We start from the raw sequence: 27,929 nt of genomic DNA, 5'->3' as shown, positions 1-27,929 counted from the left end.
TTTAATATGGGTGTATTGCCACCAGCACTGTGTATAGGCCAAGAGCCAAGGAAATGAACAGCCTGCTAATTAATATTTCACATTTCTCTCCAGCTCCCTTCCCCAGAACAAACACTATGAAAACAGGAGGTATCAGTTTCTGTGTGTAGCCCTCAGGAAATTGTAAGCAAAAGTGTTTTATTGTCAGTTTTATGTGTCTACCAGTAACGGCAGTAAGGACTTCTGGATTGTATAAAAGAAAATTCCACATTTGCTTCAATATGGAAAAAAAAAGATTATTAAAAGGAATCTGAGCCTGATATATCCCCTTCTCAAAACAAAACAAAACAAAACAAAACAAAACAACGCTGCCTGTAGTCAGTGGAGAAATAAGGTCCCAATTTAATTTCTAGGAAAGAGAGAAAGAGAAAGGTATTCATGTTGAAAACATTGATACCATGCCACTGTTATAGATGGATTATGTTTCCAGTGAAGCTATGCATGTTCATTTTCTGTTAGGAGGCAGATAATACTGTGAGTTTGTGGATTTTGTGCATCTTGCATCTTTGTATATATGTGTATATATGTATATATGTATATAATAAGTTAAAAGATATTATTTACAACAGCACACAGAATAAATCTAAACTCAGTTACCAAAACGCATACACCTGCCAGTGGATTTGTTCTGCTAACACTTCACATTTCAGCTTCAAAGCCCCACACAAACATTAACTATTTACCCAGGCAATTTCCCACTCGCCGAAAGGATTAAGAATAAGAGGCAGGGTGAGGGCTGGAGCTGAGGGAGTGCAGCATGTTCGAAGCAATGCAGCTAAACCTGGATCTCTCCTCTGCCATGAGCACTGCAGATTCATCAGATTTATGCCTGTATAAACTCTGCAGTCCAAGTGTGGGAGTAACATTTGTAACACAAAGCTTGTCAAAACGGGGAAGTCCTCATTCAAAAGCAAATGATCCGTTTCTCATTTTCAAAAGCTTTAGCCTCTTCTTCACTGATCAGGTTCCCGTTCAGACTGGAGGGGAGAAATGAAAGGGATGTGGAAGTTAGGTAGTGGCTGTTGCCCATCTCTTTTTCAAGGTTTTGGAGCAGCTTTGCAACGCTGTGTGAACTGCAGGCTTCTCAAGGGCAGGCAGCTGGGAACCAGCCTCAGACAGGCAAGCTACAAGCACTGCTGCTCCCACTGCACACAGGGGGAACAAGGCCACTTCTTCAGAAATTAAGACCAAGTGAACTAGCACCTAAACCTCACTGACCTAAAATTGATGTTGGATACCCAGCTGTTTGCACTGCAGCAAGCAGCATGTAGCTGACAAAGGTTCCTACTGTGCAGTGGGTTACTTTAAAGAAACTTGAATAGCCTTCAGAGCATTTTGTGTCTTCCACGACAACACGGGAAGAAAACTCTTCATGTACTGAAGCATTATGAATGTGAAAGGACTTGGGGCAAATTTTTTGTCTGGCTACAAGAGGTTAATGTACACTGATATTTACACCCCTGGAAATGAGCAGCCTGGTAAGTGTAGCTTTCAGAAATGTTGAAACCTATTAAAACACTTAGTGCTATAAAATTATTTGGGTTACTGAACACCTCTGAAAACGCAGGCAAGAATCAAAAGACAGACTTTGGTCTTAAGATTCAGAATGATTCAAGTGGGGCTTGGTGTCTCTTCTGTAGACAAAAGCTGACATTGGCATTTGAAAAAAAGCATCTCTTCCACATCTCCAGGGAACCCACGAGTCAAATAGTGAGTCATCATCTTTCTAAGCAAGAATTCAGTGTCCTTTTGCTAAAACAAATACATACATATCTATATATATATAAATAAATTTCATGTTCAATAATAAAGCAGCAGTACTAAAATCAGCACAGTTCTATTGACTCCTGAGCTCCCTGAGGTGAGGGGAAGGAATGTGATATTTGGCTTTGTGCCTTACAATGCACACGGGTGACTATGTGATGCCTACCTAATCTAAAACAAGCAAATCTTTATAAAAAGTTAATCTCCCTGTAGCTTAGCACTTTCAGGATGTTTGGACCACCACCCAAAGAAAATCCAAGCACAAATTCTATGAACCAAATTAGTAATGCTAATTAAATGTAACCATCTCTTGCTTGCTGGAACTTTAGCTCCTGAAAACCATGGACATGTTCGGAAATCTAAAAATAAATTAGGGCAAGTAAACTTTTTTCTATAAATTTAGGCCCCAATTCTTGAAATAAAAGTTCTGCTAGTTAGTTGTACAGACAGATGTGAACAAAATTGCTTGACATTTGTAATGCACAGGGGAGTGTTTGAATGACAGAGGTTTTTTACTTATTTTGAACCCACAGCTGGAACTACAGCCTCTGCCTCAGATAAACTCACCCTGAATTTTTTTTTAGGCTGGAAAGTAGTAACACCAGAAGTATTTTAAAGAGAAAGAAAGTCTACAAAGTGAGCCTTTAAGGAAGAGATCTTTACCAGACTTCTTTAATAGCTGTGTTCTCCTTGAGAGCTTCGCTGAGGTACTTCACCCCTTTGGCTGTAATTTGATTCTGGATAAGCCTAAAAAGAAAACACATGATGTCAAACTAACATGCAAAGCAATTTGCAGTGTGTGCACAACCTGCCCTCAGCTTGACATCAAGGAGCAAAACTGCCTCTTTGCCACCAAGTTGTGGCAAAAGAGTTGTGATTGCTATCTCCAAGGATTGTACCTGGTATCGGTCAAATGCGTCACGTGCGCTTTCAGAAACAGAGCCCAGAGTATCAGTCTTTTGTTTCTAATCTTGCACGTGGTTGCATTCTGGAGTCACTGAGCTTAATTACAAAGCTGAAAAAAATCAGTTAAAAACTGTTTACTTATTGGTATGGGATTGGGATATTTGGAGTCTTTGAACAAGGCAAACCTCTTAGCTGCGTGTTTTTTATTAAGAATACTCTGGGACATTTTGAAGGAATGGAGAGAAAATTCTGAGTACAGAACCTGTGTAGGCCTAGTGTTTTAGCAGTTATGATCTAAGGGTTGCCAAATCCCCCCTTCTTGTTCATCAGACCAGCAAGATCTTTGAAAAATAAGGCACTGAATTTGACTTTGGTATGAGAAGGTGCAAGTCTCAGTGAAGCCACCTTAGCAGCTATAAAGGTTTCTCTGAGCTGAGGGAAAAAAAAAAAAAAAAAAAAAAGATTAAAAAAAACCCTCAAGTAACACAAGGGATGAAACAGTAGGTAACTCTTATTAACCCTTGAAGACCATCAGCTCTAGCTAAAAATGAATGAATCTCCCTCATCTACAGGAGGAAAAAAATAGCCATCAGCCTAACCTAATTCAATATTTACCTTTCAGTCTACCACAGTGTGCCCCATACCTGTCCCATTCCATGTGGTTGGCTGCATGTATCCCACACGATTCAGGATGAGACTGAAAATTTGAATGAATTGAAGGATCTCTTAGTGAGGGAGGGAAATAAGGAAGGAAGCAGGGAGGCATAGCCAGTAAAGGACTTTCTGCACTTGGTAAATGAATAAAGATGCAAAAGGATCCAGTAGGATTCTTTTAGCTACTGGAGAAACCATTTGAATTCTGCCTCAGGCTCAGGTCACTACCTTTTGGAGGTATTCACTACTATAACCAACTGGCAGAAACCCTTAGACAACACTGAGCCATAGTAAAGCCATCTATCTAGATGACTGTGCCTGCTTTGGATGGGGCAAGTTTTATTATCAATTCAAGCCAAACTGCTTAGTGAAGCAAATTTGCAGCTGTGCACAAAGAAATCAAGTCATTTGCTCCCCCTCCCCCACCTTTTTTATTTTCAGGGTGATGGACACCAGAGTTTCTACTGCATTCAAAAGAGGCTACAAGTACTTGGCACCTCTGACAACGGGCAGGCTTCCTAACAGATGGGAACCAGGATTAATACAGGGAAAACTGGAGTGTGGGTAGCAAAGTCTTTGTGTAAGCTTGCAAAGGGACTCTGTTCATTATTTTCTCTTAATCACATGGTATTAATGGACAGCTATTTGTTTCACAGCCCACATCTGCCCCACCTCATCCACTGATAAATTCTTGTGAATCTCTGGACTCAAACAGCCAATACTGCGTTTTCTTAGAAGTTCAACAAGTCTCTTCTTGATCATTAGAAATAATCCTGCTTTTCCTGGGGCTTTTTGTCTTAAAAATGACTATCTCACATGAGTGAAAGTGATAGCCCTAGAAGAAAACATCAGGCAACAGGACATGTGTTTAGGTGTCTGTCATGTAGGTTCTTGGTTGATGAATAAGAGCTGAGCTTGCTGCTTCCATAGTATGATGATAAATAATAAGAATCATAATAAGGTTATTCTATTCTAGCTCCTTGAATAGTTTTTAAAAACTTTTAAGGCCAGTACTGTCCCCCCTAAGGAGAAAGGAAATCTGTTAGTAGTCTGAAAGTTACCAGGACACACAAACAGCTTAAACTTTTCCCTGTATGAAAGCAAGTTCAAAATGCTAGACAGCAGCTTTATTAACTTTCCGTAAGAACTGTCTACAACCAGTCAGCTGCATCCAGACCATGCACAGGAAGCATACTGTGACCTACATAGACTTGGAAGGTGAAGCTTTAATGCAGTGACTGCCAAAGAGCCTGTGCCTCTGTGGAATGTAACTCACCATAAATGCACCAGTTTCTTGTTGACCTTCAGCATCTCTGCAAAACTCATTGCTGCCTCATCATCCAGCTCATTTTTAGTCAACCTAAATGTTGGAGAGAAATGTTGACTTAGGATGTTATCATAATTTTCAGCCCCCTGTTTTTCCACCCTGCCTGTGACTTAGCTTTAAACAGCCAAAGAGGGATGTGCTGTTCCCGTCTTGAGAAATTTCTAGAGGATGGACAGAAAGAGATACTGAAGAGAAGCTCTGGAGGCAAAGGAGACAAGAGTATCAGAATTTTATAGCTCAGAACAATGTTCTGATGGTACTTTTTCATGCTGTTTTAGTGTCTAAAAGGTGGGTGAAGTGTTGTGAAAAAAGGGAGAGAGCTACAGACAACAATGAAGTGCAAAAGCTGAGAAAAAGAATTTGACTTCAAATGTTGGAAGAGAGGGAAGAGGAGGAAGGCAAGATGGAGGAGACAGAGAATTAAATCATACTGACAATTACCAGAATATTTTTACAGAGTTGTTGTGTTGCATAGCTTCAGCAATACTTTTGCCTCCCTCTGTTGTGATGCCATTGAACGCAAGGCTGTGAAGTAGAGATACAAAGGTATAAAGAATGCCCACCAGCATTTGGCCCTTCCAGTGCCAAAAACTACTGACTAGTCCCAATGATCTGTTTCCCAGTCAAACAGTTCAGCATTTGGGTGTTTCAAAGGCTCATGTGCTTTGCAAACCAGTAGGTCCTTAAGACTTTTACAAGGGGGAACAGGGTGCAGCCCACTGCAGGTCTATCACACAGGCCATAAGATTTGCTGTCAGTGAGTTGTAGTCTTGGGACAGAGCTGCACCCAGAGATTTTGAGAGTCAAAGCTTTTAAGAAGGACAATGTTGTGCTTAGCAGTACGCAGGTTTTTACATGCATTTTTTTTACATGCATTTGTCATCCCAAGTCCCTGTACAAACTCAGCACTTTGTCCTTTAAGTCCTTCAGATGTCTGAATACCTCATTCTTCTTCCAAACACACCACCTTCTGTTTCATCTGGGGAGATGAGCTTGTAAATGCATGTTTTCCATTACAAACCACAAACATTTCTTAGTCTGCCCTTCATTCTTTGAAAAGACATTGGCAAAATCTTTCAGTCAAAGTTATGCTCCAGGCTCTGAGAGTTCAAAAAGCCAGAGCATGAAAACAATGCAGTGTTAAAAAAAAAAAAAAAAAAAAAAAAAAAAAGAAGAAAAAAAAAAAGGTAGAAAGAGGAATCAAGTAGAAGACAAATATATGTAATATATGTTAGCACAAGTCCCTCATAGCTTTAGCTAAAACGATACTCTGAGTCTGTCATGATTTGGTCTAAAAAGGTAAATATGCTGAAGTAAACTGATGTAGAAGGGTCTATCTTCTTTCAATCTTCGCATAAAGCTGCCACTGGTACTATTAATTCAAATCATGAAGCAAGATTAACCACTGGAAGATAAGAAATTAACCCAAATGTACATACACCGCAGAGTAGAAGATTCATCCTGCACAGATATCAGCAAAACTGAGCCCTAGCCAGCAGTTACTCCTCCTTATTTTTGCAAGCACATTCAGCATATTTGGTCCTGCCTGAGAATCCCAGGTGTAACCCAGCCCTGACTCAGGTTCAAAATGCTTTCTTTCAAGTCTGATGCATCTGGATGGATTCTACTATTACGGGAAGATGGCTATTTCAGACAGCTTTTAAGTTGAAATATATCTAGGTCACTGCACCTGTTCAGCTTTTAATTTTTTAAGGCCAGCAACCTGCTCACAGAAAGGAGGACAAGTCACCAATTTTGAAATCCCTGGATCAGAAGTGGCAGCAATAAGGTCTCCAGAGATCCTCAAAGTCCCCGAGTACCGATTTCTAAAGAAAATAGTGCCATGTGCCACCTTGTGGGGAAACCAAGGAGCCTCCCTCTACATGGAGGCCAGAGGAACTGGGAGATAAACCAAAAGTACCACGAGCACTGTGCTCCACCTCTGTGAAGGGACTCTAGAACAGCAGCTGCTGCTGCAATATTAAATTTCTAGCCAGCATTTGAAAGTCTGGCAGGGCATGGGTTCTTTTACAATGCTGGCTTCTCTTTGTGCTGCTCTGCTACCAACTTCACCCATGCTAGGGCTTCCAGAAGGCAGTTTGAGATGAATCACTGGCCTCCAGCAAGAGCTACATCTCATTAGTACTCCCTGTGTGCTGTCAACAGCTTCACTGGAGTACAGGATGAGCCTTAATTTAAGAAAGCCCCAGACCCTATCCAAACAGGGTAAAATCTTTGGTAAAAGCTGCTGTACCTTTGCAACAGAAACTGTTAACACTGAGCCTGCTGCCACTCCAAATTCAGAGGCAGCTGGTGCACCCTTCTGCTAATGCTCCCAGATCAAAACAGCATCCACTGACCCTGTGCCTTCACAAATGCCAGGAACTTTGTGCAGCATGAGGGGAGGAGGTGCAGAGAGAACATGATACCAGCCTAGCAATATTTGTAACTTGCTTAATGGCTGCACTGGGCTTTTTGATTCATTCTGGCCCCTTGCTTGCACCAAGAGCCTGCTAGTTATGTGCAAAGGCTATAATAGCCCATGGTGTTCCAGGCTAACACTTGATGGGAAGAGTCATCACTTCAAAGATAAATGGAAAACCAGCACTACATCAAGCTTCCTGGCTCCACTGGTGTTTTACCTCACATTTGTTAGACTAGGGTGGTTCCTCAGGGCCTCTGCAAACGCCTTTGCTCCTTCATCTCCAACTTGATTTCCCCACATCCTGGTGAAGAGAGGAAACCAAAAGATATCAGGTCTGCTGCTCGTTGCATTTTCCCTTATCCCCTTTTCCTTCCTCTCCCCTCCTTGATTACTTCACAGTCTTCCAGGCTTGTGAGGAACCTGGCAGGTGCCTTCCCTGCTGAGCCAGGCATTTTCCACCCCTGCACACCATACCACGGAGTCAGCCTCTGCTGACTCACCAGAACCCTAAGGCCACAGCACAGAAGCATCCCTAGGAAACAGCCTGCTCCAGGAGGAGTGCTTTTGGGATCACCCGCTGCCTCACTGGGAAAACCTACCACAGCCCTTTGCTCTTATGGGGTACAGATGTCTTGTGATCCCAAGTCCTCAATCCTATCATTTTCTGGCTCAGCATTTCCTCCCCTAGCTCCTGCTGCAGCTTTCCTGTCACTTGCAGAGCACAGAGTGGCCTTTACACACACACAGGTCCCCAGGAGTACAGCTGCACAGGAACCCATACCCAAATGGGTGACTTTCCAAAGTGAACAGCTCTACCAGCTCCCCCTCTCCTTAAGAACAATCTGGTAAAAAGGTTACAGTCTCTTAAGCATTATACCCAAGTGATATCTCCTCTCTTGCCAGATGTCGAGAGAAAGATGAAAATCTCACAGGGACAGTACAGTCCTGGGCTGTTCCACACACTTGTAAGGAGTAGTATTTCCACTTTAAAAAAAAAACAAAACAAACCCAAAAAACCCCAGACCAAGCCAAACCAAACCAAACCAAACCAAACCAAACCAAACCAAACCAAACCAAACAACAACAAAAGACAAAATAACAAAATAGCAAAAAACCAAACAGCAAACCCCAACCCTTGGTAACAGAAAGAGTTAAGAGAAGGTAATGTGGAAAAAGTTTTGGAGATCTGATTATATTTAATAGCAGTATCTGGTCACATCTTTTCTACACAGAACAACCACTTTGAAAATTCAACCTACATTATGAGTGAGGGCCTCTGAGTGAGTTTTTTTACAGGGATCACGGCTTGATGACTCAGATCCACACTAAGCTTGGTGGGTAATTAGTTGGCAGCTCTTTTAAAATCAATTGAGCTCTGTGGTATCTAAACACATCCACTTCCAGTAAGTTCCCCAGAATTTTCTTGTCCTTCAGTCTCAATGCAGTTTGCTATGTAAATGCTGAATATATCTGTTTAAACATTTCTGTCCAAGCTACCCTAAATCCATTTGAAGTGATTATTTCCTCCACAGGAGAAAATAGGAGTCCTTCACAGAAATTACAGCAAGTGCTGCAGAGCAGACAATGGAAGTGTGTATGGTGTTGGCTATACTTGTGAAATGTTGTAGAACAACCAAATTAAAGGTCAAAAATCTAATTGTTCAATTCTCCTTTTCATATTTCAGGGTTATTGTTATATTCACAATAGGCAAAAAGAGGTTTTAATTCCATGTATTTGAGTAGTAGATTCTGACAAAAAATGTTCTCCTGTAGAGAGAGAGAAGAAAAATAATAATCAGCCCTCAAGTCTGGCATCTCTCCTGAGACAGGGGACAGGGATTAAAGGTTTACAGTATGTTCAGACCTCTCTCCAATAATAGCAGACTCTTCAGTCTGGGACAGACTGGAGAGAAGGATAATAGGAATTTCTTCTCATTCTCCTACTTAATCAGGACTTGATGCAGAAGGTTTGAGAATTACAGCAATGACATTCAAGAACTAGGTACATTGCCAATAGTCATAAAACCACCCAGACTTTTAAAAACGGCCAAATATCTTCAGAACTGCTCTGCTGCTATAAGGAAAGTGTCTGTCTTTACATACTGTCCTCTTGTTAGTATGTCTTGCTTTAAGATTCTGTAGGGACAGGGGAAAAAAAAAACCCCAACAAACTCAAAACAAACATGTGAAATGGAAAACAATAAAGCAGCCTCCTTTTCCCTTAGAGTGGAAATGTGGATGTGCTTCTGTGCTGAACTTACCCAATTTCAAACATTGTCTTGCTCTTCTGGATGGCCTGGGCAAGGCACTTCCCTCCTTCACTTGTTATTTTGTTTGCTCCTATTCTGCACAAAATACATGATTTCATGAGGTACATTACTTATAGCTGTACAGCTGATCACCAGCTCAGAAAGCAGCACAAGTATTTAAGGCTAATTAACTCTCTGGGCTAGCTACAGCTATCAAAGATTAACCTGGAGTAAAAAAAAAAGAATACTGCAGACACTGGACATATTTTGCACGTCAGTCCCTCCAGCTCAGAAGTGTTAGTGTAGAGTCTTGGTTTTGGTGTTCAGTACAGCAAAATGAGCCTTTGGAGCTGAACCTCAAGACAAGGCCCCCTGCCTAGTTTTTAATATAGTTCATAATATCAGCAGCTGCTACAAAGCATGTGAATTACATGCAGCCTGTTTCATGATGCCACGGGGATCTTGCTATTGTAGCTCTAGACAAGACTGCAGCTGATATGCACAGCTTTTATTACATGCCTTTATTTTTATTACATGTCTTTATTTCAAGTCTTTCTGTTCTGCACACAGGCTGTAGGCAGAGGCACAGGTCAATGCAGCAATGAGTGTCTCTGGCTGGCAGTCTACAGAAGACCTTCTCTTTCCTTTTGGCCTGTGTGGGGATATCAAATGGCGGGAATTCAAGGAAGAGGTAAGTCTCAGTTGCATCCACGTTGATATAAAGAACAAACCCAAACCACCTCTACCCACTACATTTACCTGAAGTAAAATTGGATTGTTTGGTTAAAAGTCTCTGGGGTTACTATGCATCCTGAAAGTAACCATCTTCCAACAAGGCTTTTCTTTTTTTTTTTTTTTTTTTTGAGAGTTAGATTAAATAAGCAAAGCATCACGTTAAAGCAGTGGAAGAACTAGTGAGGTTTCAAAACTCTGCAAATATTTCAAGTGGGAAGAATGTGGGTAGTGTGGGGTTTCAGAGCAGGTTAGTGGTACAACAAGGACGAGAACCATGAGTCCCTGGCTGCCAGCAGCTGACATTTCTGTAGTTACCTCTGTTTTCTGCTGTGGTCACAATTAAACCGTTGGTTAATGATCTACCTTTATGTCAAACCAGTGCTGTGCATGGCCACACCCTCTTATCTGGGAAAGTTCCAGGAATTAAAAGGAATAACTCATCAAGCAAATTTGGGGAATTCCAGAGCTGAGATATGACACAAGCCCATCCTGACTGCCACAGCCCATAATGACAAGATAAAAAAGAAGCTCAGGACTATATCCAAGTGAACTCAGTCACTGCAAGAGGCAGTGAGGTTCTGCACTGTTTTAGCCTCACTCTGGTGCTCAGAGTGGATTTAGGTAAAGAACAGGTCTCATGCTGTCCTTTTGCTTATTACCACGTTCCAGTAAAGACTGGATTCAGGAGTTTCACTCGCTGCCATTCACTGCTAGAGTACTGTAAAATAAGAAACAACTGCAACCCAAGTTACATTGTATCTGAAACATAGTTCTGTCTTTTTTGCACTCTTTCTCCTATTTCAAGTCACTTTACCTTAATTAGGATACCACAGAAAGAAAAAAATTCAACATACTTAACATATTCAAGGCTTGAACACTCTTCTATTAGTTTTGCAACATATCTGGCTCCAACATCAGTGATTTGATTATTGTATAAGCTGTAAGAAAAATAAAATTGGTAAAAATAGGTTATTCCTGCTGTTACTTTAATATATACAACCTGAATGCTTTATAACGCACATGCAGCACCTATCTTTTTTGTATGGCTTTGTACACATTTGCAGTTGCCTGTATTTCTATTTTGATACACAATTCATATTATGAAGGGCTAGATATAAAAGACCAAAGGAGACCAAACTGTAAATCGTTGGAAAATATTTATGAGATTTTTTTTAATAAGTGATCTCCCTGAGCAAACAAAGCTTCCCTTTACTCCTGTGTTGGTACAGAAATAATATTGCCAAAGAGAAAACACCAGGAAAATGTGGCTTTAGTCTTTAAAAGTCATAAAATCCCCTTGCAAATATTACTGAAGATCAGATACCTGAGCAAATGTACTTACACTAAGGCACTGGAGGAAGGATGTAATTCTTGGTATTCGTGTTCACCTCTCAGAAAGTCATTTTTATGTAGTTACTTAACCAAGAGCAGGAAGTCAAAGCTAAAATGCCTTCCAGCTCCAACTCGAACTACTTCAGGTCTTAAAGCAACTGGTACCATGAACATGAAACTTGCAGTGGTATGTTTCTGATACTAGTCTCTACCAAGCTGCATCTGCTTTGCATAGCTGAAATAAATCAGTTTACAGCAGAGAAAACAGGTGGCTCCAGCTATAAAGAGCACACACTGTTGCTCATGCTCTCTTTCCTCCCCTCTGCAGCTGTGCAGGTGGCTTTAGGTATAAAACCAGCATGCCTACACAGTTCAGTAACTTCACAGTGGTCCACACTGTGTCATAGAAGAGCTTGATGTCAGTGGAGGCCACCTTGTGAGGCAGTGCAATGGGAAAGGAAGCTGTGGTCCTTCTCCCAATGTACTGTTACAGGATGGCAGATGAATAAGTTTTGACACAAAATGCTGCTTTGCTTATCTTCAGTAAACAAGGAGGTAACTGTGGTTTCCACCCCACCATCCCTGTGTCAGTGCTGTCAGCATTGCAGTTTTATTTCTAGTATCTAGTATTCTAGTCTTCTCTTCCCATTTGATACATACCCCAAGAAAGTCACAATTTGGTACTTGGAGAGTTCTTCATACAAGATCCTTACTCCATGGTCTGTGACCTGATTGACGCTGAGCCTGGAATTAAGGGAGAGAAAAGAAAGTTTGAATCAATACAAATTACAAGCATTCATCACCCCTAAGTAAACAAAGGACTGGAGGGTCTACGCGTTTTCCTCTGATATTTTCTTCTGATATTTTAACAGGTCCTTATGCCACGTATTAAAAGCCATTAAGGGAAATGTGCTCTCAGTTTAATACGGCTCACTTCAAAAACAATAGAAAACAAAAAGCCCCAAATCTCCAATGTAATGTTTTGGAAGCTGTCCATAGAACTGAAAACAATAAAATAAGGCAGAAACCAGAGACAAACACCTCATCCTCTTCCCATGCTTACTGTGATTAAAGGAAGAAATTCAGCCTGACAAAATTTAGTAAATCTAGCAAAAGCAAGCTTTCCAAACTACTCTTCTTCCAACCTTCTCTCTGAGTACCTACTGAAAACAGGCATATTGAAAGTCACCACAAAATCAGGCTCCACTCAATAAAAGCTGTGAAAAGCCCTGGACAGGAAATAGAACTGCAGTCTCATGACTGTGCTAGATATTTCTAATTTTATTGTCCCAAGTAGACATGAAACAAATCCACATCAGTCATTCATAGAATAAAAATACTTCCTTTCACAGATGCTTTAAGAAAGAAAGGGTTTTTTGTTTTGATTTGGGTTTTTTAAATTTCTTAAGCATTTTCAGGTTGCCTAAATGGACAGGTTCCTGTGAAGCAATCCAGCTCTGATGAATCACATTTTCTGGGTAAAGCTGTTCCTGAGAAAACTTTTTGACCAGTTTTAGTTTCTGCACAAACTCTGAAGCTGAACATTGACTGCTGAGAGTTCCTTAACACCAACAGCCTCACTGTCTCTTCCTACTTAGTAACTTGGTTACTTTGAAATGCACTAGCACATAGTCCTAGGGATCAGAGCCTGTTTCTACAGATCAGAACAGTCTTCTTCTTTGAATGGGATGGTTAAGCTATTGGAAAAAGCATCTCCTGATCTGCAGAAAATGGTCATTAGAAATCAAACTCCTAACATCAGAAGAGCCATAAATAAAAAATGGCAACCTAATAGACAGGTTTGGTGCTGGGGATAGTATTAAGATGATGCTGCATGTGGCATGATCATATGACAGGGACAAAGAATGAAAGTCTGTCCTTTTCTTCTTTGTTTTGTCTCATGCACTTAAGCATTCCCCCCACCAAGTCTCCTTACTGATTTTTCTTGGGAGGTCAGTTGATTTCCAACTAAGTGGGAAAAAAATAGTGGGAAAAGCTTTGATTAAGTCCTACAGCAAAACAAGGCAGAGCACAGCCAAGCAGGAGGAATAAATCCATTTATATATATAAATCTCATGAGGTTGAAGGAGCTTTAAAAAGGACATATTTGAAGTTCCTGGGTTTATGCACCTAAATGTTTGGACAAATTGTACTACACGGTGCAGCCTTAAAGGAACAGTGGCACAATGTGGTCTGTGATGTCAGGGATGGAGGGCTGGGGTTAGGATTAGGATGTGGCCTCTAATTGGAACAAGGTATGTCCTCCCACCACAATACCTGAGGGAAACACTTCATCTAAAGCCTTCAACTACATCCTTTCATGCAGTACTACATGTTAGTATTTGCTCTATAAAAGCCTGACAACTTGTCAGCATGTGAAAGCAAGGAACTCAGAACTTTTGGACAAGAGTTATTGTGAATACTAGATCCTCTTTTATGCCATATGGCCAAGGACAGAGTTAGGTTCAGGCTACCTTCAGTTAATGGAGGAAGCACTTCTGTTTCCTTTCTTTTCCTGTAAGCATTTTCTCCCATAAAAATCTTTTTTTGAGACAAAACAATTTGAGATGGAGCTAGCTAAACCTACAGGTTTCAACAGTCCCGGCATCTAAGGACTTCTTACCACCTTTTCTGCTCAGGTTTCCAAATTCACAGCTTGCTCCTGTTCCTGTAACTGGCTGAACAAGATTTCAGAAGATCTGAAACTAATTTCCAGCAGCAGTAAGCATCCTCATCTTTCTTCACTTTCAAGATCAATTCCTCCATCCCAGCAATTTGTGGAATTAACCAAGGGTAACAAGGACCTGCTTGTTCAGACTCCTTCCTACCTGATCACTGCAAGCTTGCTGAAACAAGGTAGCAGCTCTTTCACTCCATAGTCATTGATGTTGTTGTTGTCCAAATCCAGAGCCAGGTGCTTTTGAAAGTGATGCACAACAAAAGAAATAGCACTGCAGTCAGCAGAGTAGGCATTGCAGTATGTCAGCTTGATGTAATTGGCATGCATGTGTTTGGCAGCCAACTTCCCCACTTTCTTGCTCTGAGTCTCATAAATGCACCGCAGCATCCAAACAAAGTTGGGCTGGGCCTGGATCTGATTGTAGCTTGCAAGCCAGGACCGAGTGAGGCCTTTCAGGTGAGATTTCATGCTCTCCCCAAGGTATGTGATAAGTGTCTTTCTCTTCCTCTTAATGACAGCAGGCAAAACTAAATGCCTGAAGAGCTTCTGCTTGGATCTAGAAAGCAGGCCACAAAGAAACAGGTTGGTAAAATGGAAGTGTTCAATATTTCGGAAAGGATCCTCCCCTGCTAGTTGTTTCTTCAGCCAAGGAATCCGAAGACAGGTAGGCTGGGCAGTCTCAGTGGAAGAACATTCATTGAAAAACTGAAGTAGCTCCTTGGCACCGACTTTCTCTTCGATAACCAGGAACAAAGCTGTGAAAAAAGACTGAAGGGTTAAGTGCAAGAACTCATAAGTGGACTGACTGTCACAGCCACTGTAGCCTTTAACTGTCCTGAGAAAGCCCAATTGCAGATCTTCTTCAGAGATATTAGCTGATGAGACCTCATCCTCCTCAAAGATAAAGAAAGAGTTCTCCATCCCTTTGTATGCCATTTTACCCAAAGCTAGAAGGGTTTTCTTTCTTGATTTGAACATCTCTGCTTGGCTCCTGGTGTTGTTCTTCAACAAACTTGTTTTCAGAGATCGGTTCAGATGAACTTCAATCATGAGCAAAAATACATCTGTCAATGTAACAGAACAGTCTGGAAGCTCATGGCTGTCAAAAATGGAATGGAAGTGTTCATAGCATTTAAAGATAATCCAACAAAACAAAGGGACTGAGCACAGACTGCAGAGATTTGGATTGGCTTCCAGCTGGTTCAATACCAGTGTGCGTTGCCCCTCATCTTTGAAAAAGATAGCAGTGTATTCCTTCAGGTTACTGCTGGAGAAACCACGGAGCAACACTTTCTTTCTAATGATGTTTCTTTGGATCTCAGTTCCTGTCCTTGCTGTAAGAATTTTCTTGGATCCCTTAAGAAGCTTTCCTCGGAGAAGGCTTACCAGCAGGACCAGGGGATGGATGGGTTCATTAGGTGAACACAAGTCAGGAATACTGCTCAGATCAAAGTTGGAATAGATCTCATCAAAGCCATCAAATGTGAAAAGAACTGTATGAGGGAATTGCAAGATGTGATGGAACACCTCTTCAGGGTCGTGGTCTGGGTAGCAATTATATTTGAAGAGCAAGTCTTTCAAACATATGGTTTCATCTTCCTTAAAGCAACTAAACATCCTACATCGGAAGCGGAACAAAAATTTGGCCCCTATGTCAAATTCTTTTCTGGCCCAAAGGCTTTGTATCTTTTGCAGCAAGATGGATTTTCCAATTCCTGCATCACCAAAAACATAAACAGTCTCTCCATCTTCATTGATTAGCCCAACTGCATCATCAAAAAGGTCTTCTAACTGATGCATGTTGCCTAGACTCTCATTGGTAAAACTGACCAGCTCCATAATACTGTTGGAGTAGATTTCTTCAAGCACCATCTCTTCCCTCTGAGCGTATGACATAACAAACTTGGAGTCCCGTCCCAGCTCATCTCTGAGTTTCTGGCAATACCTGCTAACTAAAAAAACCCAGCAAACTATTATTAGAAGACTATTGTTAAGAAGCCCATGTATACAATGATCTATCTCTTTGAGAGGAAACTTTGTAGTAAGCAAAAGTAATTCCAACATAAAATTGGCTCTCTGGCAGATTATTTCTATTTGTGCTACCGTCATCACTCTCTTGGGAAATTCAGGTGCTAATGAAAGGAAAATGTGAGTCACTGTTTCCTGAAAGCCAGGACTGAAACTGCATTGGTTTAAGGGGCTGCTATCTTTCAGCTGAGACTCAAAACCAAGCTCCTGACTCTTTCTTAAAGGCTGTTGGTCACTGATGAGTTTTGCCATCTGCTTTCTCACTATATTTATACTCTACCTGTGATTCCTATCAGGTATGTGGTTATTCTTTCCTAATTTGTTTGGTAATTTTTATTAAGGTAAATAGAAGGCATGTGTTTTAGAAAATGGGTGCCTGGCACTTCAAAAGATTTTTTTTAAGGTGGCAAAACCCAAAAGTCTCAGTTACTGTGCAGTGGTTTTTTTTTGTTTTATTGCAACTGAAACTTCACTTCAGATGGGGGCAAAGTAATTCCTGTAGTTATATAGAATGAAAAACTCTCAAGAGGAAAACATTTATTTTTCTGCAGTACTTGCAGCTTTGCCTTTTGGTATAACTCATCATTCAGGATCACAGAATAATTACAGTTGGAAGTGACTTCAGAAGGTCTCTAGCCCAACCTCCTTCTCTGAACAGGGTCATTTGTGAGATTAGATGAGGTTACTCAGATTTATCTAATTGAAGCTTGAAAAAGTATGGAGATGGCACAGCCTCTCTGACCAATCTGCCTTGCTGTTTGACTATCTTTATCATGAAATACTGGCTATTCCATTGTCAAAACACCAGTGCTGCTAATAAATTATAGCAAAGGCCTACAGCTGGCACAAGGTTGTTATGCTATTATGCTACATAACCACAAGCAAATGCAGAAGGAGCTTGATGTCAGCAAAACAGGAAGCAAGATATCAAGGAAGCTTTTGGGTTATACAGTGTGCCTTCTAATTATCTTGCTAACACTTCTAACAGGCATGAGCTATGAACATTTATTTTCCCTGGCTGTGCCTGCCTGATTTCTTACTCTCACATCACCTGGCTAGAGCTCCCTACATTGCAGGGTAGTTCTAAGGGAAGTGTTACAGATATATAACCTTACCTGGATCTGTATTTACCACAGGTTTACTACAAATATTCTCTGAAGGCTCGTAACCTATTTCATCCAGCCAAGGCTGAAGTTCATAGTAAGCATCAGTGACTTTCTGCAGGACACGGATGAAATATTCTGAGACTTCTTCACCCTTGCTCTGAACCAAGTCTAGAATTTTGCGAACCTGAAAAAACACCACGTGAAAGATCATTGTGATTGCACAGCATTTTATTTCAGTTACACTTGGAGACTGCTTTAGGATTCTTCTTGGACTGACACAAGGGACCAACATAAAAACTAATGATTAAAAAATGTGAGTCTAAAAGTGAGCTCTGAATTTGAACCACCATACAACTGACTTGCAGAAACTCTGCACGTTAAAGTCTGAATTTGTAGCTAAATAGTATGCTAACCAGAAACACAATGAATAAATATCACTCCTCAACAGGGAACCCAAAAGATTTCCTCAGCCTGGACAGAGAAGGTATTCTAAATCCCATGCTGGTTAAAATAGAAAAGAAAGGGTGTTTTTTCAGTGCCCTAAATTAACTTTTTGTCACATTCATATTTACTTCAGGATCCAACCAGATCCAGAGTGGGGTTGGCAGACTCTCTCTCTGGATCTTAATGCATATCCAAGATCCAATAACTCACAGCAGCTCACCTGCAGCCTCTCTCTCTCTCTACAGACTTGTTGCCTGCAACATCTACTGAAACTAATGGCTACCAGGTACTGGCTGAAGCAGTAAAGACAAAGCATTGCCTCTAAAGGCAAGACAGAATCTGATCTCTGTGCAATCAGTGCAGGTCAACTCTAGTTCAAAACCCTCTTTAACTAAGACAGAGCAATCATTTGAGGGCCCATTTTGTATCTCTGCATCCTCTTCTTGCTGGAAATGAATGAAGAATTCAGTCCTAAGCCCAAGTTTTCTAGAGACTGTGGTCTCTTGTGAGTTTAAAGCAGGGTGAGGTACATACAGCACAGCAAAAGCACAGCATCTTCTGACAACTTGTATGCTCTAAAAAGCAATTTTATGCCTTCCAGAGAAGCCCCCACAGAGTCCACTTCACTTACTATTGTGGCCTGCTCTGTCTCTGCTTAGACTTCTGATGCATGGCCTCCCCCTCAGCTTTGTGACAACAATCACGTATATTATGCTGAACAATAAGAAATGGAGATGATCATACAGCGTGCATTTATTCAGCTTTGACCCTATGCACAAAGTAAGCATTGTGTTACCATTTCAACTTGCCAGCAAGAATTACTGTTTAATGAAAATCTGCACTGCTAGTGAAGTCCAAGGCCTCTGAATTTCTTATTGCTTGCCTTCCTCTAACTGTGACACTATTCTGAAGCTGCATGACTGACTGGTCAGGGAAGCAGATCAGGAGTTTGTTCTAAGTCATGATGCAAAGACAACTGTGTACATGTGATAAATTTCTCCTGTCAAAAGACAAGGAAGTAATTTTTTCTACTCATGTCAAAGATGAATCAAACCCCAGAATGTGCCAGGGTGTATCAATTTTCCATACAAACATTTACAGTGTGTATTTTAAAGGGAAGGTGTGCACATGGACAACATACAATCATTAACTTACAGAATAATATTTTATTCCAGTCTCTCTACATTTAAAGCAGGATCTGTCCAAAAGCATCTTTAAGTAGATTTTCCTTGCAATACTCTGCACAATAATGAAGCTGCACTACACCAGCCACTGTGGCCACCTCCTTATCAGAGGACAAAGCTGCAGCTGGGGGGGGACAAAACAGCAATTATCACCCTGCTGGTTCTTACAGCTGCCAACAGGCATTACAAGCAGTGCCAGCTATGCTGGAAACAAATGTGCTGCAGACACTTCTCCAGAAGTAACGGGGTGGGGAAACTCCAAAATAACAAAGATTCATTGCACATAAAATTGCCAGATAAGCCCATCAAACCCAGTGGTAAATTGAAAGTCACAAAACCCTTATGCTGGCTATTGAAATTAAAAGAATACCTTATCTGCTTGAGTTGGAAACTGGACAACAATCTCTGCATCTTCAGTGGAGAAGTAGTCATTCTTAATCAAGTTGTCAATCAAACATTGTGTGTTTCGGATTCTCCTCACCAGTAGTTCTCGATAGACCTTCAGCAAAGCAATGAAGGATGGAGGAGTAGCTCCTGGAAGTTTTTCCACAGAAGTTTCCAAGTTAGCACAAATCTGCCCCTCCATAGTTGAGATAGCAAGAAGCTGCTCTGCCTAGCTTCATCTTTGTCAAACTGTGCATTTGCAGTGAGAAGTCAGCTTGGAGTTAACGTCGAGGAAAGCAGAAATCACGTTACCAAACCTGTAAAAAGTGATTGTACAGAACCTCAGTTCAAACCATACTCTGTGAAGATATATCCATCAAAGAATACTCCCATGTTCTGCATATCATGGCCAACTTTATTTAAAAGTTTATTCCTCAGGTATTTGAGTTATTTGTTGAGGTTTTGAAAAGAAAAAAAAAGTATCGACAGCAGGCAGTCTCTCTTCTATACCCAGTACTTTACTGTAGCTTGCCTCAAACACCACCACTGACATCTGCTTTATCAACTGCCTGTTCTTAGTGCATAATTTAATATTTTTTATTAGCTTTTCGTGTTCCAATAGACAAAGCAGAGCATCTGTCCAAACATATCTGGAACAAGGAAATAAATGGGATAAAATTATATTTCACAGCAATTAATTTTGTAGGAGGAATTACTTTAGTAGTAGAAATTCACTTAGCTTTTTCTTTGTTGCAACAACAAATGCTGTATAAAGTGTTCCAAATATGATAACTGTCTCCAGAAGGGAGGCCTTGAACTCCTGAGACAGTTTTGGCTAAACTAGGAAAAAATGTTTAGCTTCAGGGCACAAGATTTGAGAGGCAGTAGTGAGACTGTGGGAAGACCATTGATCAGAGATTTCTGGTAAGAAAGCCAAGAGTAAAATGATGCTAACAGAGAAAATGCTGCTGTACATTTTAGAGTTAATACTCCTCTTAGCACAGAACATTTCACAACCTCCTAAAGTTACTGACTCAGACAGCATGCCAAACAGGGAAAATATTGCATTGGCTTGATTCAGTTAATTTTATCAGATTGAGGTAACCACAGAAATTAAAAACACAGTTCTTCAGAATCTGAAAAATAACAATGTTACAAAAAGGATTGAAAGAAGTTATTGTAAATACCTAAGATCCCATCTCTAGTGATTCACACAGAAAATCTGGACCTCTCCTTGAGCTGCAATTGCACAGAGTAATTGAATTCACACTCTTTCCTCATTTGGTGAGCTTGGCCTAGAAGATGGCACCACGATTCATATTCATTACTAGACTGGACATCCAACCCACCTCTGTCTTCATAAAGGGAAGAGATTGCACACAATAAAGCTTGTAATGAAGATACCAATTTAAAGCCAGTGCAAGCACTAAGGCTTGAAGGCCTTACCTCAGCCCCTGTGTGGACACCTAGAGTCACAATGTGATCATTAACTCAGACAGCTACAGGCTCAGGAAACCCTCTTGCTGCTGTAGAGAGCTTGTTTAGAAACCATACCCTGGAGCATGAATGCTCCCTCCTTGTCTACAAACATACATGCTGTGCTTGCCCTTGTTCTCTATACCACCTCTTCAGAGCTCTTTTTAGATGACCACTTATTCTCATTTTTCTTTACAAGGCATAAAGCAGCAGGATTCAGGATCAGACTGCTGTCCATTCTATTACTACAGGTTGGTTTGTTTTGTTTTGTTTTTTTTTTTTAAATAGCAGCTAATATGCCACACAGTAGAATTGTAGTTATAATGTAATTGCAATTCAACAATAAGGTCACTTAGGTACTATTCAGGCATGAATCTTGCACATACGATTTCCCATGCAAAAAGCAGATATTTTGTAGGATCACAACTAAATTACCTCCACATGGACCATGGGAGTTTGCATAATCATCACAAATTACTGTCATCCTCCAGTAACAGGTAAAATGTATTGGTGCTTCAATAGGTCAAGGGGTATTTCGAAGAATGTTCTTAGATTACAGTCACATTAATAAAAACAAAACAAAAAATCTCTTCTTCAACAACTCTGTAAAGGTGCCAGCTCTGCCTCTACACAATTCTCACAATTCCCCATGACATTTACAGTGCCAGCAAACTTTCCAAATCCTCCCCAGCATCCCCTTGACAAGCTATAACTGAGACCTGCCATCTCATAGCTTCTTCTAGGTGAGCTGCTACTGGAACAAACTAATTTATACGGATTTTCCATACCAGGTGCTGCAGTTTGCATCAGGGTAACTTCTCCTGCTTGGTGCTTGAGAAAGGCACAGTTTATACTACTGCATTTTAGTAGTATAGTGCACTTAGAAACACTGGGCAAAACAGCTTTGCTTCTCTTAAAGGAGACCAACAGATCCTAACTTAGGGTTTCTGACCAGCAGAGATGCAGATAACTGCATTAAGAGTTGAGCCCTTCCAAGGCTCCACAGAGACCAGGCAAATCCTCAGCACAACTGGTTTGGATGACATCCAACTCCAAAAGTGCAAAACTCTTTCAACCAAAGAGAATGTAACCAAGGGATCTGACTTTCTTACCACATGAGTAAGTGACTGCATCCACTCAGACAAATCAAGCTTTCATCGAGCCACTCACATGACCCACCAGATGAAGTGGCTGATTTCTGAGTCACTCAGCTTCCTAGAAGCCACACTGGCACATCTCTTTGTTCAAGAAAGCTCATTCCATAAATGAACTCTATCATGAAGACAATCTTGAAAACATCATTTACTCTAAAGCTTTTGCAAGCTTTTAGTTAAAGAGACAGTCACCTTAAAACTCATGCAATAGAAATTGTACCCCTTTTGTTTTGATATACTGGATCTACCCAGTGTTCCCTGCCTGCTTTGGTTATTCTAGGAACACATTATACCAATGGGTTTTCTTTCTTCCTACTTTGTGAGCACTGAGACAAACACCCAGGAAACCATAGGAATGACTCAAAGGGCTGTCATGTGTACAAAGCAAATTTAAGCTATTTTCTTCACTCTTCCAGATACATCTACAAAGAGGGTAGGGAAAGAAGTAACATAGAAAAAGGACAAGAACACAGGAAATATAGAAGTATTAGAAGGTTTCAAAGACAACTTCCCTTCATGTGACTAAGTCCAAGTCAATACAGAACCTGGTTGCTAATGGAAGAGATGTGCATACATTTGCTGCAGGAGGCAACATGCTCCCTTTCACGAAAGGTGATCTGCAAGAGAGTGGAGAAACAAGAGAGCAATCAAAAAATAATATAAAGTGATGCTAAACATCAGGGGAGAAAAGGAGAAAGAGGAAAAATGCCAAGCAGTGAAGTCAGAGTTGGCAATATGAATTGTGTGTGTGCCGATGTACTCAGTGACATTTTCAGTGGCAATATTAACTTTAAGGAAAAAAACCCACACCACCCAGTATTGGAGTAAACAGTAACTTTTGTAATTCTTTTTAAAAAGAAAAAAAAAAAAAGAAATTTCCACCATCCATGGACTAAGAAAATGCCACATCAGACGAGCAGCTGAATACCTTAAATGGTGCTGGAATAGAAAGACTTCCTGCCACATATAGTTAAGAGCAAGGCAAGTATGTGCATGCTTGTAGCAAAGTGTATTAGTTATATGAAGAAACTTCAGGTCCTGCTCAGATGAAAGTAAACACAAAAATTTTTTTACAGTAGCAGTTCTACCTGAAAGAGCACCTAAGAGTCCTGATTAGCCTGAGATACATGCTTGTTCTCTCAGACTGCCAATAAGATACTGACACACACGATTCTGTTTTGATAGGGTGCCTTTTTCCATGGTTTGCTTTTGGGTTTTTTTTGCTGGGTCTTTTTGTTCTTCTTTTGGTTTGTTTTTTTGTTTGGGATTTTTGTTTTGTTTTGTTTTGTTTTGTTTGTTTGGTTTTTTTTTTTGTTTTAAACACAAGGCAAATGTGTTGATATCATGATGCCTACAGCTTATCTACAAGTCCATCACCTTTCTTTCTGGAAAGAGTCCCAGCTTCCATTGTACTTGAACAGGAGTCTTTTCAATGAGGGATCACAAGGTTACAAAGTACTAAGACTCTTGTTACAATGATCTGTCAGTTTTACAATGCTAGGTTAGGCAGATGGTTTGTTTATAGGTAAATGCTTGTGCAGCACTCCAAAAGCATCTCCCTGCAGTGTTTGCTGCCTTATCTTGGGCACTCCAGATGCTGGATTCAGTTCCAGTGCAAGTTTTGTGACTGATGTGGCATCAGTCATGGGGATGCTGTTAGAAAACACTGAGACACACATTAATGAGACAAGTCAGTACACTGGCCAAGGTCTGAGAACATCCACTGTCGAGAACTACTGCCTCATTTCTGGAACTGTTCTGTTTCTGAAAGGGCTAATGAATGACAATCACGTTTAAAGCTCATAAATTCCTTTGTAGAACATCACTAAGTTACAGTAAAGACAGATTCCCTGCTCCATCAGCAACCGCTTGTGAACACATCTGTTTAGAGAAATGACCATCATCATTAGAAGCTTGTACAAAGAGAGGAGTGTACACAGAATCATGGAATGTTAGGGGTTGGAAGGGACCTTGAGAAATCATCAAGTCCAACCCCCTGCCTGAGCAGGATCACCCTGTGTAGGTCACACAGGAATGTGTCCAGGCAGGGTGTGAACACCTCCAGAGAAGGAGACTCCACACCTCACTGAGCAGCCCGTTCCAGTCACCCTCAAAGTCAAAAAGCTTTTTCTTATGCTTAGATAGAACCCCCTATGCTCCAACTTGCACTTGTTACTCCTAGTCCTATAATTGGTCATCACTGAGAAGAGCCTGGCTCCATCCTCCTTACACTCACCCTTTACATATTTATACACATTAACACAGGAGAAAGGGAAAGATTTGCAGGCTTGATACAGCAGTTGAAATAGTGGAATATGTAAGGAGGGATGGAGGGAGAAAAGAGATGATTCCTGGGTGAAGCAGGAGTCTAGTATGGGCAGACAATGGGAGAATCATGGAGAAAAGCTTTCTATCTGGGAGCAGAATGGGCTTCTTGTTCCTGAGAGGAAAAATTAAACCCAATGTTCTACTCAAGGGTCTGCCAATGATGTTGGAGAGGAAATTAAGTTAACCATTTTGAGCACAGTAGCTTTGGTCAAGTGAAGCAGAAGGAAAACAGACTACCAGGAATTAAAAAAACAACAACAAACACAACAGAGAGCAGAAGACTCACCCAACAGCTGTAAAAACAAATGAGAGAAGACAAGGCCTTGGCCAAATTTTCAGTGGGGTAAGTGATGTGAACAGCAAGTGTGGCAAAAGATGCACATCATAAACTTGTATCACTGAGGACAAAGAGGAAGCAAGATGAGGATTGAGCAAGGGATACAGAGGGAAATGAAAAAGGGAAATGAAATCTTCAGAGTAAGAGGTACAGTAAAAGCATCAGTCCTTACTGCAAGGTTCTGCATAATCCATGCCAATAAGCTGCAGTGGCACTGATGGCTTCTGCACGAAGGCACTGGCACTTTTATCTAGTAGTTATTCCAACTTCCCTCTATTATCAGCACTGTGCAAGTATATATACATTTATATCTTTCCTGGCCCTGCCCTTCTCACATCCTCTTTTCACTAAGATCTCTTTGCTCATCTTTTAAGAAAACAGCTATGCCTGTTCAACTTCTAGTGCTGCCAAGTTCTCTGGCAGTAAAGAATACATAGTTTTATCACAAGTTCTTACCAGACATAAATGCTGTAGATAAAGGGGCTCAAGGATCTTAAAGAAAAGAAGAAAAGAAAGAAGAAAAAAAAAGAAAGAAAGAAGAAAAAGACATTTCCACTTTTGAGTGAACTAGGGAATTCACTCCTCATAGAGCTGGCTGCTCCCAAAGATGCTGCACAGGATGAAGCAGAAATGGCAATAAAAAGAGCAAATTAATTAATGACTTTTCCTTAAAGCAAATAATTTAAGACCAAATTTGAATAATTCTGAAGAGCTGAAAATGCTACTTTTTCTGTAGTCTTGCTATTCTGACAAAAACTCTTCCTCTAAACTGTTTGTTAAAAGAAGTCCTACGACACACACCTACCTACCAGCAGCTGGAATATCTTCAGGATTTTCATAGTACCTGGTAGTCAGTCAGCTCTGGCAGGCCAACAGCAAAGCACACACAGAGACCTCAGTGCCAGTCCACGACTACTGGGATCCTGGTTGGCACAGCTTTCTGTGTGTAATATTCAAATGCAACTACTCTTCCAGAGGTGGTTGGATGAAAATAGTGCCTTATTTCACATGAAAATCTGTGCACTTCTTGTCTCCAAGATTGGTTTGTTTCCCGAGAAAAGATATTTCACAGTGCCAGCCACTCTACTGCAGAGTCCCTTCAGCAAGAGAACCAGAGACTCTGCCATGCTTTTTCATTAATAATGGCAACAATTTAGACTCTGTCAACTGAAAAGAGACAGAAAAGAGACTGATCTTCCCCATCTTATTTCATGTGTGCCATAGCAGTCAGTCTTTGACTATAATAAATGTATAAGACAGAAAGTATTTCCACAGAGCAGCTCTCATGGTTTTAAAAGAACTTCAACTGTTTTACAGTAAAAAAAATGTGTAGAGATTAGAAGCAAATGGGCACATTTACTACACAAAAAGTCTGCATATTTTGATGAGAAGGGATGCAATGTCTTTCTCAGAGGTACTAAAAATAGCCTTTTATATATAGAGTACAAATGGTGCATTGGTAGAACTTGTAGAGAGTCCCTGTACTGATCTTGAATGACATTCTGCATCTAGGCATTAAAAATCATACTCCAGTTTATGATCTCTCTCTGTGTAACTATAATCATTGATGCTACTTATGTCAATAAATGCCCTGGGAGCCATACATTAACATCACACTAGTGTAAATCCAACTACTCTGATTTTGCTCTCAGGTCACCAAGGTCAGCATCTTTTAGTGATTTCTCCCTCCCTCCCCCATCTCTCTCCCCTTTGACTGTAGCACAAAGTTTTGTAGCCACTTCTAGTTGTTTTAAGAGCAACACATACACAAGAACACAGAAGTAATTTCTGCCTGTTTAAAAGGAACGGTCTTTTACAGAAATATTCATATCCCTCAGGCTTTGGTGCTACATTTCCTAACATCTTCCTTTCAAAGAAACTGAAATATATACATACATATATATATATACACACAGTGTTTGGATGAATTCACAAGCCCCTGTCAAGAAGACTTTATGTGGCTTCCTGATAACAGCTTTCTGGTGCAAAAAGTTCAGTAAATAAGAAGAAACCACCACTAAAAAGCTAAAAAAAAAATTCTTCAGGGAATTCTGGCGATTTTTTATCTTTTTTAAGAAAGGGAGGAGGAAGGAACCCGAGTGTGTCTAAAAAGTGAAACTGCTTTTCTACTTTCATTTAGTATTTTCACATTCAACCTGCTGTGAATTCTACAAATATGGAACTGCCTATCCGCAGCTCTCCTAATTTTATCTCCTAAGCTTCCTTCCAGTCCCTTAACTTCATGTTAAGTGAGCAAAGCACCGAGGCCCACCTGGATATAGACCTTAATTCGGGTTTATGGCAAGTAAACAGCCTTTTTTGTTTGTTTGTTTTTTTCAGTATCTTATCCCGTCGCTGAGGGGAAAGGCGAGGGCGGTGCGGACGCCACATCGGGGAAGCGGCGCCTTCCACACTCAGTTGCGGGGCTCTTCCCACATCCCCCACCCCTCCGCCTTCCAGGACCTCGCCACCCCTTCCACAACGGCCTTCGGGAAAATTTCATCCCTGGCCAGCATCTGTAACAGTATTTAGTATTGATTCCTGGTGACGTTCCTATATTTTTTGTGCGGAGGCGTTGTTGCCCTCGCCGAGGAGCTGCGGGGACACCGCTGCTTGTCCCGGCCGGCGGGCTGGTCGGCCCCGCTCCTCGTTCTCTGCCTCACACCGCCTCCACGGAAGCGGGAAGGGGCCGTGCTGAAGAAACAGGAAAAAGTCCCAAAATTTTCAGCTCGGGAACACGAGCTCCCGAAAGAGGCAACGGCCCAGAGGGAGCCGCCGGGACGCAGCCCTTCCCCTTCCACCTCGCAGCCTTTCCCGTGAAAACAGAGAAACTTTGGGTTACAAAAAGTGATTCACACTCTCACTCCCTATCTCGGCCCCAGCCGCTGCCCCCCTGCCCCAGAATACACCCCTCTCCCCCATTCCCGCCTGCACCGATCCCCTCCTCCCGAGTCCCTCCGCACCACCCCATCCCTCACGACATGGCGGTCGCCCCCCACCAAATCACCGCAACCCCTGAGGGAGGCGGGCAGCGGCCCTGCGACCCTCCTCCGCCCCTCGCCCTTCCCCTGAACTCACCGCAGCAGCGACGGGACAGAGGCGAGGGGAGGAGCGGGGCGGTGGCCGGCCCACGGGTGCTTCCCGAGCCCGCCGGGAAGGAGCTCCCGCCCCACGCAGGCATGTCCGAAGGTCTTTTCTCCCTCACGAACAGAGCCTTTCCCTTCCCACAGCGGCACGGTGGAAAATCCTCTTCCACCGAGACGTGTGCCGGGGTCCTGCCTCGGGGCGGGAGGCTTTCCCTCGGCTCTCAGGAGCTCCCCCTTCAAGAGGAAGCATCAGGTACCTGCTGGCAACCCCTTCCACGGAGGCTGTCAAGA

General features: G+C 41.4%; 1 protein-coding gene across 4 annotated transcripts; it reads right to left on the bottom strand.

The window, feature by feature from the left end:
* Positions 1-347: 347 nt before the first annotated feature.
* Positions 348-27,713, bottom strand: NOD1 (nucleotide binding oligomerization domain containing 1). Of its 4 annotated transcripts, none has more exons than XM_030446248.1 (13): positions 27,631-27,670; positions 22,462-22,504; positions 19,244-19,574; positions 17,255-17,429; positions 14,260-16,063; positions 12,092-12,175; positions 10,954-11,037; positions 9,377-9,460; positions 7,333-7,416; positions 5,132-5,215; positions 4,640-4,723; positions 2,467-2,550; positions 348-1,016 (listed from the first exon to the last, which is right to left on the bottom strand). In XM_030446248.1, the coding sequence occupies exons 3-13, from the start codon at positions 19,457-19,459 to the stop codon at positions 944-946; spliced, it is 2,856 nt and encodes a 951-aa protein (XP_030302108.1). In that variant the 5' UTR covers positions 19,460-19,574; positions 22,462-22,504; positions 27,631-27,670; the 3' UTR covers positions 348-943. The 4 variants fall into 4 exon arrangements, with proteins under 4 accessions (XP_030302108.1, XP_030302109.1, XP_030302106.1 ...); XM_030446249.1 differs by having other exon boundaries at positions 22,433-22,504; positions 27,631-27,664; XM_030446246.1 differs by lacking the exon at positions 22,462-22,504 and having other exon boundaries at positions 27,631-27,713.
* Positions 27,714-27,929: the final 216 nt, after the last annotated feature.

The sequence above is a fragment of the Calypte anna genome, chromosome 2 (genome assembly GCF_003957555.1).
Source record: "Calypte anna isolate BGI_N300 chromosome 2, bCalAnn1_v1.p, whole genome shotgun sequence".
NCBI lineage: Eukaryota > Metazoa > Chordata > Aves > Apodiformes > Trochilidae > Calypte > Calypte anna.
This window is presented reverse-complemented; position numbering and strand designations above follow the sequence as displayed.

Excerpts from the sequence above, each read along its gene's own strand:
- NOD1 (XM_030446246.1), bottom strand. The coding sequence starts at position 19,459 with ATGGAGGGGCAGATTTGTGCTAACTTGGAAACTTCTGTGGAAAAACTT. Across the intron at positions 4,724-5,131 it reads AACTCTGTAAAAATATTCTG|GTTGACTAAAAATGAGCTGG; the intron begins GTAATTGTCAGT and ends TCCAACATTTAG. Across the intron at positions 1,017-2,466 it reads ACAGCTATTAAAGAAGTCTG|TCTGAACGGGAACCTGATCA; the intron begins GTAAAGATCTCT and ends TCTCCCCTCCAG.